Source organism: Cibotium barometz, chromosome 34 (assembly GCF_041138505.1).
Source record: "Cibotium barometz isolate CiBa-2024 chromosome 34, ASM4113850v1, whole genome shotgun sequence".
NCBI lineage: Eukaryota > Viridiplantae > Streptophyta > Polypodiopsida > Cyatheales > Cibotiaceae > Cibotium > Cibotium barometz.
The window spans coordinates 45,768,723-45,779,893 of NC_141079.1; the positions used below are offsets into that span (position 1 = coordinate 45,768,723).

The window sequence follows — 11,171 nt, forward strand, 5'->3', positions numbered from 1 at the left end:
GTGGTGGAGGGTCGTGCTGGAGCTTTCGAGCATAACTGGTCCCGGCTAGTAGTTGAAATCGCCCACTTGTAGACGTATTCGCATTCGCCTGGTGTCGTCTGCCTCCAGCGCTCATACGCGTGTTCGCCTGGCTTCGCCTAGCGCTAATACGCTTTGTAGCCAGCCGAAACGTGACCAAAAGCCTCAACGCCAATGCCTACGTGTCCGTCTGGCATTCTTGCTGCCGCCCAGCGCTGAAGTGCGCCTGCTGCTCGAGAGTTCTACGCCTTGCTGCTGTAGGCGCCTGGCTGTGTGCAAGGCGATGTTGGGCAGACCAGCGTGGCTGCTGGGCAGCCCACGCTCACACTGACTGGGTCACACCAACAAGCTACTTCAGCCCTCCAGGTTCCATGGAGCTACACACACACAGCCTGCGATGGCTCTGATACCAGTTGATGGGGAGAAAACAGAATTAGGGTTAGGTTATGTGGGAGACATACACAGAGAAGCACAAGGGAGAGAGAGAGAGAGAGAGTTGTGGGGATAAGTCAACTCACCAAGTATGAGTGTGTGACTCCCCTATCACACATGTATATTGCACTAGTACACATAGTGCACTTAGTACATTAAAAGTACTAAGTGTACTATGTACTATAACTTATGGGCTTGTACACACTATAAGGGTGGGCATAGTGCCTTTACCCCAACACACCATACCACACGTGGTATCAACCTACAAAGGTCAACAAGCCCAAGACCCACCTCAAGGCCTAGTAGTCTTGGTCCAAAGCCACGCAAAGTTGGCTCATCAACACACGAGAGTTACAGCCAACCCTTGCTTACATAGGATTTGGTGCTATTTTTTATCCACATATGGGGTAATTGTTTAGCTCTACCATAAACTAAAAGAGAATACAAGGGACATCCAATATGCAAAGACCTTTCCCGTGTCAAAAACAAATTTTTTTCTAACCAGTGAAAAAAAGGCTGACCTTCAATTTATTGAAAAAATGCATAGATTCACTGGTCAAAATTTTGAATCTTTAAATTCAAGGCTAGGCAAAATTGCAACCAGTTTTTCTCAATTCGAGCCGTGAAAATTACACTCAAGAATGGTTTTTTTCTGATACTGGGTCGCCTTTCAACCGATAGTGGACTAATGTTCGTTTTCCAAATATTTCAGTCAGCCATGCAACTTGCTCTAAGGTCTGCCCACTAGGCAAATATTGAAGATGATGGAAACAAAGGCTTGTAAACAAAGCTAAAGAACAAGCCACAAACATAAGCTTCGCATTTATTCAAAATTTGCACGGATGGTTTGCCAACTCCAAAATTAGGACCAGCATAACTAAATACATTAATCAGTGCAAAACACAAGAATTATACCAGTTGCCGCCTCCAAATCTTCTCACCAACCTCAAGCAAGAAAAAAAACCATTACGACATTTTCCAAGCAGACTCAATAACAGCCTCTCTTTGTGCCAATGCCACAAGCCGCTGGCCACCCCCATTTTTCCAAGCTCCACGGTTGCTTGATCTCTGAGCTGATGGTGCTGGATTGCACATGGCAGGATCAGGCCCCCTTGACTCTAGTGACAGACCTAGTGAGCCATCATCCAGCCGAGCTCTTTCAAACTTGGAAGTTTTCTTTTTCCGTTTTTCATGCCCTTGTGCTGGAACCCTTGCTGCTGAATTGGCTGCATCAGAGCGACTGGTTTCACAGGCTGCACAATGACTGTTCAACTCCTTGTTCTCTAAGGTACACACACTACAGCTCCAAGATTTTTCCACACCAGATGGAATGGATTCATGCATCAGTCCAGGACAATCTGCAGGTGTCATGCCCTTCACCAGAACCTTTGTTGGGTTGTTTTGGGCACCGTTTCCTGATGAGCTTCCGACACTATACCATGACCTGGAAGAACTCGACTCGGCTCTGTGTTTTCCTTTGAGATCACGGTACCCATCCTTAGAGAGTACCTCTACGTCATCATTATCGCCATTAGTTCCTCCCCTGTCCGTAAGCCTAAGAGCAGCTGTTGCACTCACAGCTGACTGTATTGAAGTTGGATCGAATGCATCCTCTTTTACAGCATCTTTTGCACGTCTAGCACCGCTTTGAGCAATTTCCCTCCTCTCCATTGAGGGAAAGTCGTCTTTCAAAGCACTTGATCGTTTGTCTTTCTGTCCTTTCTCATAAGCCTCTAATAAATCCCTTTGCTTCTCAGGGTCCGGACATAAACGTGCTAATTCTGGCACAAGATCCCATAATCCCAAACTTATGATGTGCTTGTAGTAGACACTTGCATCTATCTTCCCTCTTTTGAATTGTGCAGAGAGATCCTTAAACGCCGTGAAAAGCTTCTCATCATCTCCCAATTTCAACAGGATACACTCAATAAGTGCCTTGTTGGCAATACGGACCGCATTTGTAAGGTGAGCAACATCACCATTGTGTGTTTCACCCATAGACGGGGATTCAGAAACAGGTAATCTGCCGTTGACTCTTTCATCACTGGTGGGTGTTGAATTCCTTCCACTCGCTGCAGTTGCAGAGCGTGTAACAGTCACCACTTCCTCATTAGGTGTGTTTCTTGCTGGAGCTTGCGACCATCGATTCGGTGTAGTTACATTACTAATATTGCTTCTTGATGGCTCGCCTTCGGTTCTCCCATGCACTTGGCTCTGCCATGATGAGGTAGAGGAACGCCTTCCACCATCACGGCCCCCAAGCACTGCAGCCATAGCTACTGTAGCTCCTCGTGCGTGTTGCTTTGCTTTGCGCCTTGCATGCTTAGATCCTGGAAGGGGAGGAAATGCAGCTTCTTCTAGACAAGGTAACCCAGTGCCACCAGCAGCTACGAGGTAATGGGAAGGTTCAATTCCAGAAGAGCTTTCATCACCCCTAGCTGACGATTCGGCCACATAGATTTTGGTATCATGAGAGCTTGTGCCATTGCAAAAAGGCAGATAATCCCCTACTCCAGATTCCACAGCATTTGACACCATACTGCCATGTGCCCCCGTTGATAATTGGCTGTTTGAATAGTTTGCACCACTGAGGGCAGGCCCACGACCTTGAATCGGCCGGCGGTACTGAAAGCTAACTGGAATCTGCTCACCAACAACATACAACACAAGAAGCTACTTTTATGCTTAGAAGAAAGAAACTGAAGGACGTTGATTTCCCACTTGCGAGTACCAAGACAATATTGCTAATGACTTCTGCTAAGAACCACAAGTACACACACATTTGCATACATACTTGCAAAGCTGCATTTCTTTGAGACCTCGACATGTTGCCTCCATGCATCAATGCATTGTGCCTCTGCAAGAATCCCAATGAATCTATCAAAACAAAGCGGTATGCAACTGGGATTTCAATACAGCATGAGTGATGCATTGTTAAAAATTAAGCACCAACTGGTATATTTTGATAGAAAAAATGGTGTGCATGTTCATGATCACAACTAGGGAGATGCTTGGAATAAGTGTTACCTTAAGCTCTGAATCAGAGGTAAATACCACGAACTTTTTGGCCAGACAATCTGGATGTTCACAAAGAGCATGTTCGTGTCTGAAGTGAACCTGCGTGCGCAAAGTAGGCCATGAACAACAATTAGATTATACAGCTTCAGGGGAAAAAAATAAGGGCGGGAAGGACACTTTGAGATACAACTTCACCTCTAAATCATCATAATTGCGAAAATAATCATAATGGCCTGGACGCAATCTGGTTTTAAACCGGCGGCAAAGTTCACATGTAAGCAATCAGCCATCATCAGATGCACATGGCAACAAGCAACAAATTAGCAGTAAAACCAAAATGAAATTAGCATAGTGAGATACAATTTAGCGGGAATAATTATTTGAGGACAAACAAACTGCAGTCCAATTGTCTGCATTTTCCCATTTGTCCACCCAAAAAAATGCCCTCCTATTTCTCAACCCAGCCACATGCTTAAGTAAAGGCACATTTCTGGCCCATTTTGCACCACTTTCACCACCTTAAGTGCTGCTAATTTCTATTGCTCCATATCTTCTGCCCACACCTTGCTCCTACTGTTCCCGAACTATCATTCTCATAGGCCTTTGTCTCAGCACACTGAATGCTCTCATCAGAGGCATGCAATGCACCACCATTAGTGCATCTCTCCTCGACTATATATACACAATCGCCCTGTCCTTCATAAAACTAGGGCTCACACTTGCATGTATCTAACCTATCACAATGCCTCAGTAGTCATCACACGCACATCTAAGGCCAAACACAAGCTTCATGATGATCGAAAAGCTTATAAATACCACAAACTGGTCAAGTAAACACTTACCGCTGACAGATGTGACAGATGTAGTGGTCCACAGACATATGATGATAAAGTTCATTGTCACTGTAGAATCTACTTCGGCAGAAATTACACATTGGATGACCAGTAAAACCTCCTCTTTCTTCGCCAATGCCATCAACCTCTGAGTCTCCTTTTGATAGATGACGGTCCATTTGAGCCCTGTTGTAAAGCTTTTGCTCACAAATAAAGATCTGTATTTATCATTCAAAAGTTCAACATCAGATGAATTAAAGGAAGGAAATAAATACTTCATCATTGAAAAACAGGATTCCAAACTTCACTGATTTTAGAACCCAACCTGAACTTCTGTAGCAAAGAAGAGCTCTATCGAGACAAATGTTGGCAAATTTGCAAGGTTTATATAGTTCAATAATGCGCAATGAATTGGGTTGAAAGAACCATCAAGACTTTCCTTAGTTTCACTAATTGTATTAACACCAACCCTAGTGAGGCATCAAGGATAATCTGCCTCTCCAGAGTCCAAGGTAAGTATAAGGGAGTATTAACTTCATCATCTTGAAAACTCAGTTGCAAGCCTCATGGTAGAGCTACTAATTATGGTTGAGTATGCCAGCCAACCCCTTTAGGGTCCCCTCGGCCAAAGGCCCAATTTTGAGGGGGCTCTCTAAGGCCAAGACACATTCAAAAGCAAGCGTCCGCTCCCCCTCCCCCCTCTTTCCCTTCTCTTCCCATACTAAACATTTTTTACACATCTTCCCCAGCAGCCAGTACGGGAGACGAAACCAGACCTGAAGAGCAGTTAACCATCCCCAAAGCGTCTGCTCCCCCTCCCCCCTCTTTCCCTTCTCTTCCCATACTACACATTTTTTACACATCTTCCCCAGCAGCCAGTACGGGAGACGAAACAAGACCTGAAGAGCAGTTAAACCATCCCCAAAGCACATCAGATCCAGGCCCAAAGGCAGCACACACAACAATCCAACACTCTCAGAGCCAAAAGCTTAGCAAGTAATTCAGTAATTACCAGACCTGGCAAGATTTTTGGCAAGTTTGAAACCTTTAAACAGTTTAGAAATATGCAGTATAGATTAGTTTCATCAAGTTTTCTACTGTCATTATTCTTCCTCTCTCCTTCTCTAAGCATTCTCAAATTTGTACTTTGAAGAAAGTCAAGACGAGCATTTCTGCGCACTGCACCTTGACACCACATGTCTATGTACACTTTATATGTATGTGACCAGCTGAAATGACGCAAACTTGGCTAGTTTGATATGATGTAGGATGTACAGTATGTTGTGTCTACAGTGAAATATGTGACCTATGACCTACAGTCTCTCCACCTGGATACACTCAAAGGATGGGAGATCAACCGCCCAAAAAGGTGCTCCATACAAGGCTGCTGGTCACACCAAATCGTGACTAACCAATCTCCAAGTGCATGGGACTCAGTAAATCGTCAGTCAAAGCATGTGCACCCATTTAAACCAAACTAAAAGCCTTCATAATTAAATTGGGACACATAGGAACAGTAAGCTTGATAAAAAGGACAAGTGTGTAAGTCACCTTCCGTCCTTCCAAGCAAAGACCGCACATTTGAACTTTATGCCCAATTAGAAGATGCCGTCGCAACAGATCAAGACTTCTAAAAACAAAACCCTTCTTCACAAAATCTTTGCCAGACTCAGCAGCTTCTGCTTCTTCACATATTTGACAAGAAAGGCGGCACATAGCTTTTACCATTTCAAAATGTTCCTTATCATCAAAGTACGCATGTGTATTGCTCTCACACCAAAGATCACCACGATCATGCAAAGATTCAAAATCTCTGATAACTTTGGTAAAATCTCCCAGTGCCTGCACTTACCAATGCAACTATAAGCCGTTGACCAGCTTATCACAGAGTTACCTAACATGCATTCCTAATAGAGCTATTAAAAAGAGAAAATGCTTATTGTTTCACAATCAAACTCCTTTTCACAGCTACCAAAATGCCCATTTCAGAGTTATAGAGTTCTTGCCTTCACAACCAATCTCTCTCTCTCTCTCTCTCTCTCTCTCTCTCTCTCACACACACACACACGCATACATATTGAGTGTAGAGCTCTCATTGTGGATTTTCATAAGTCCAAACCCACACACAAACCAAGACCAGATGGTTCTTTGTTAAGGCGACTGCACTTGATACTTGGCATTTGCAGATTTACTAATTGATTAAAAGGATGTTTTCTTAAATGTGTTCTTTTCCTAGACCACAGAATTGGCTAAAGACCGCCATGGTCTTTATTTGGTCTCATAGGTCACTTTGGCCTTCGACAAACATTAGGATAACTCTCTCTCTCTCTCTCTCTCTCTCTCTCTCTCTCTCTCTCTCCGCACACACACACACACACACCACACACACTGAGGATAACCAAAACCAAGAAATGTTTATAATTCTTATGAGAGGATTCTCTCTGATTACTACAGTTTTTCTACCTGACTAGTAGAATTTTTCATTGAAATATTTTCCTCTTGGATTGGAGACTTGGCTCAAGACCTCTATGGTCTTTATGTTATATATTTGGTCTCATAGGACATTTTGTCCTTCCATAGACACTAATGTATTTCTCTTTCCTGACATAGCTGAGGGGGACCTCTCAGCCATCCTCATTAGCCCCATTCTTGATATTTTTGAGAGTGTTATACCATCTATTGAGGGCTGATGCTCCTCTCATGTTTCACGTTCCTTGTATTCCATGATGAGATTTCCATGAACAGTTTTGTATTACTCCAGTGACATAGTTCTAATTTGTCCTATTTTATTTTCCGTTCAATGATGAGATATGCCATGGATATTATTGTATCACTTTGGTCTCATAGGCCCATTGGGTCTTTAGTAGACGCTTAATCTCTCTCTCTCTCTCTCTCTCTCTCTCTCTCTCTCTCACACACACACACACACACAAACATAACATCTTGATTTCTTACATAGTACACTGTCTCACCATAAGCGCTAATGCATCCCATAAACATCAATACAAAAACATAACATCTTGATTCCTTACATAGTACACTGTCTCACCATAAGCACTAATGCATCCCATAAACATCAATTACCTTAGTCATGAACACAGAAGTGCACTCTTGTTTGCAAATACAACAATGCTTGTCATTAAGAACGAATCGCAGCCTTGCTATACATATGGAGCACACATCTCGATGACCACATACACCATACCCAACCCATTCAAGGGGCTCAGCACAGACAACACAACATTCTTCCATGTCCGCCAATGTAAGACAGCTGCAACCATCAAAACACTCAAAAATTGAGCTATGCTTTACCAAAAAAAAAATTTACACTCAAATTTTCTAATGATAAAATTCTGAATGAAGCAAAGACGAGTAGGGGGAGGACCCGCTTACACGTGCATGGGTGTAAATCTCTCGAGTCTCAACAACAAAAAAATAGTACACTGACGTTAAGCTCCTTAACATAAGCACTTCTAGCAAATCATGATATTTTGAAATTGTACTTTTTAAAGCGACTTTTTGAAGAGAGACTTCAGGTCTATCAGCGGCGAGATGCCAAACTAAAAAAAAACTCATTTCATTTAGCATTGTCTGCAGGTGAATTATAGCAACTCCATTATGCTTCGGAACCTAAACTCATGCAATGGATTTGTCTACAATGAAAAGAGCTCATTGGCATACCCCACCACTTTACTGATGTCACATGTTGCGAAGCTGAACTCTCATTGAATGTGCAGGTCTCAAACTCTCAATTTGTGTCAACGATCATCCATTGGTCAGATCACTCAGTACAAGACAGGTTCAATTAGACCGAAATGGGTGTCTCACATGTCTGTAGACTGCTCCTGCAGGATAAATTGCTACTGCTTTAAGCAGCCTCATTGCATTCCATGCTTCTGCTCCCTGCTCCTTCTGCCTCGTTAATTCCTGCTTGCTGTCTTGCCTTGGAGAGAGTTTGCCGGTCTACATTCCAGTGGATGCTACGATCCGTGACATACCAGATGCTTAACAAGGTTCATTGTGACCTGGCCAAGCGGATAGGAGTTTCCAATATCCGATGTATTGCCTGGCCCTTCTTCTCCTTCCCTAATCTTATGGCCCCGTATTTGGTGTGCAACCCTGGCAATGCTCACTACTTCTTAGGGACTTTCCTACCTCGCTTTTCTGGGCACACATTATGGCCAGCATGTGCCCACCGCAAGGCAAAACAAGTCTCTATTCTCAGCACACATTATGGCCAACGCGGACCCACTACAAGGCAAAACAAAATACGGACAGCACAAAGGTGACAGTAAAATCACTTTCTGTCTCAGAGATCCATTATAGCGCTAATTTCAACTACTAAAAATCACAATACTTCGTATACTCTAACAGAAAATAAGATAATTTCAGTAAAATCACCTTCTGTCTCAGAGATCCATTACAGCGCTAATTTCACCTACTCTAACAATCACAATACTTTGTATACTCTAGCAGAAAATAAGATAATTTCAGTCCACATTTTGTCCTGACAAGTTTAATAGGAGACCCAAAGATGATACCCCTACATTGACAATGGTGGAGCCATACAGACAGGGGGGTTAGACGATGCAGCCCCAGCTGTTCTGACTGGGGGATAGGCCAATCAGGGTCACCCCTTCCCATGGCGGAACCAGCCAGCTTTCTGGTCTTGACCTAAACAATGCTTCTGTTTGCATGGATTCCTTGAGCCGCACACTCCAAGGTGTGCTTTCACTTGAGAATCTAATCACCATGCCCAATAAGAGTTTAGGAGGCTGTGAAGCTTGCGACCCGCTTGATGTTGGGGAAGCAGTCAAGTCCGCACTTATTCCCAAGCCAAAAGGAGGTTTTTGGCATAGCAATATCATGTAGGATATTAACCACAACCATGCCAGGTATCTTAGTGGTTCAAAGCTTGATTACATTTCATTTGCCAGGATCTCGATTGCATTTTTGCAACCTCCATGCTCGCTCTCTCTCTCTCTCTTACATACACACACGTGTGTGTATGCATGCGTGCATGAATGTATGTATGTATATATCTATGTGTGTATGTGTAGAGAGAGAGAGGGGTTCAAAGCTTGATTGCATTTCACTTCCCAGAATCTTGATTGCATTTTTGCGAGAGAGAGAGAGAGAGAGAGAGGTTCAAAGCTTGATTGCATTTCATTTCCCAGAATCTTGATTGCATTTTTGCAACCTGCATTCTCTCCCTCTCTCTCTCTCTCAAAGCTTGATTGCCTTTTATTTTCCAGAATCTCGATCGCATTTATGCAGCCTCCAATCTCTCTCTTTCTTTCTCTCTCTCTCTCTCTCACACACAGACACAGAGATGGCAGGATATGCGGATATATCCCGTCGTGACGCAATGGCTGCTTGTATGGGGCCTTGCATACTTCATACAACTATTCTCTGTCTCTGTGGACCGGGTACGTAGGAAACAAAATTACCCAACTTGGATAGATGCACAGTGTGCGACCTTTTGAAAAACAGAAACCCACCAGATCAAAAACAGGCAAGACGAACATGGCGTGGCGTACCTGATCTCCGCGACAGACGAGCGAAAGGGCAAAACAAAAAGGCACCAGGGGTCTCTTCGCAATACCTAAATCCTGTTGGGTTGCCGTCTTCACTTTAAAGACAGCAAGCCATCATGATTCGCACACTTTATAAATGCCTAGAATTTCTCGCAAATGTGATCATTATTAACTTAGGGTGGGTTCACCCGGAACTATGGGACACCTCTCAATCCTTATGGTTTGGCAAAACCTCTCTTGAAAATTAGCTCTTTTGCAACCTTAGCTCAAGTGGTTAAAACCATTGCATGTTCTATTCAGTATCATCAGAGCTTGCTGTCTGTGGGACATCTGGATTTCTAGGAACTGTATTGTGTTTCAGATTGTGTTAGATGTTGGATTAGATGTGACAGGAATGATGTATAAGTGTACATACATGTGCACGTCTGTTTGGTATGTTTGAACAAGCTAGTTATTGATGGATTGGATTTGATGTTAGAGGATGCAGAATGGCATCAACTAGTTATTGTATTTGCTTGGGGCCCCTCTTGCATACTAGGGATACGTAATTTTTAGTTGAAATGATGCAGGTCTGTCTGGATGTGAAGCCCAAGCAAGTGAAGTTTGGTCCCAAGACCAAAAGGTGGTATTTGAAAGGGAAGCAGGTTGATCATACATTTGTGGCCTTTATAGAGAATCATGCGGGGACAAGACCCACTATTAAGATCTGGTCTAAAAAAGGGGATGTGTTGGAGAAACAGACACCCAGAGGGTGCACCACACTGAAGCTATGATGGAGGCTTGCATTCATCTGAAGTACCATGTGTCTTGGGGGAAATCCTCCTTTGTGATGGAGGATGACATATGGAACTTGTTATGTAGATTGTTGAACGATGGCAAAGAGTGAGTAGGGATTGGGAGGGGAGGGCTTGTTAGATGGTATAGAGGATCTTGATGTAAAAAGGATTTTGCAGTTATATATATAATTAATTAATTAATTAATTAATAATTGGTCCAAAAAAACCATTGCAAGGTTAGCTTCAATGGGTGTTTAAAACCCTGGCCTACTCACTTGTGCACTCACACAATTTTAAGTCGATGTTGCACAACTCAATTTTTCTTATGCATATATAAGTCATGACCCAGCATGTTAAAGAGTGCAATCTCGATAAATTGGAAAAAAAGCACACTAGTTAAATAAATTTTTATCTTGTACATACATGAATATGAACCGAAAGAGAGAATCTTTTCTTAAAGCATACTAACAATAACATCAAATGTGCCCTTCTGCATACATGAGATATAAACCCTTAATTGGTATGAACAAAGAAGAAAGTATGCAGGGGTGTAAGTT

The 11,171-nt window shown here is 43.0% G+C and overlaps 1 protein-coding gene across 1 annotated transcript; it reads right to left on the bottom strand.

Moving 5' to 3' along the window:
- Window positions 1-1,243: 1,243 nt before the first annotated feature.
- LOC147619093 (uncharacterized) lies at window positions 1,244-9,980 on the bottom strand. The gene is made up of 8 exons (XM_086774294.1): window positions 9,842-9,980; window positions 7,386-7,572; window positions 5,853-6,143; window positions 4,311-4,519; window positions 3,664-3,712; window positions 3,478-3,567; window positions 3,245-3,307; window positions 1,244-3,093 (listed from the first exon to the last, which is right to left on the bottom strand). The coding sequence occupies exons 2-8, from the start codon at window positions 7,551-7,553 to the stop codon at window positions 1,417-1,419; spliced, it is 2,547 nt and encodes an 848-aa protein (XP_086630420.1). The 5' UTR covers window positions 7,554-7,572; window positions 9,842-9,980; the 3' UTR covers window positions 1,244-1,416.
- Between the last annotated feature and the right edge of the window lie 1,191 nt (window positions 9,981-11,171).

What these genes read in the sequence shown, in the direction of transcription:
- LOC147619093 (XM_086774294.1), bottom strand. Translation starts at nt 7,553, where the DNA reads ATGGAAGAATGTTGTGTTGTCTGTGCTGAGCCCCTTGAATGGGTTGGG. An exon ending in TTTGCTTGGAAGGACGGAAG is followed by an intron (nt 4,520 to 5,852) that starts GTGACTTACACA and finishes TGATAAATACAG; the next exon opens with ATCTTTATTTGTGAGCAAAA. An exon ending in AAAGAAATGCAGCTTTGCAA is followed by an intron (nt 3,094 to 3,244) that starts GTATGTATGCAA and finishes GTTGGTGAGCAG; the next exon opens with ATTCCAGTTAGCTTTCAGTA.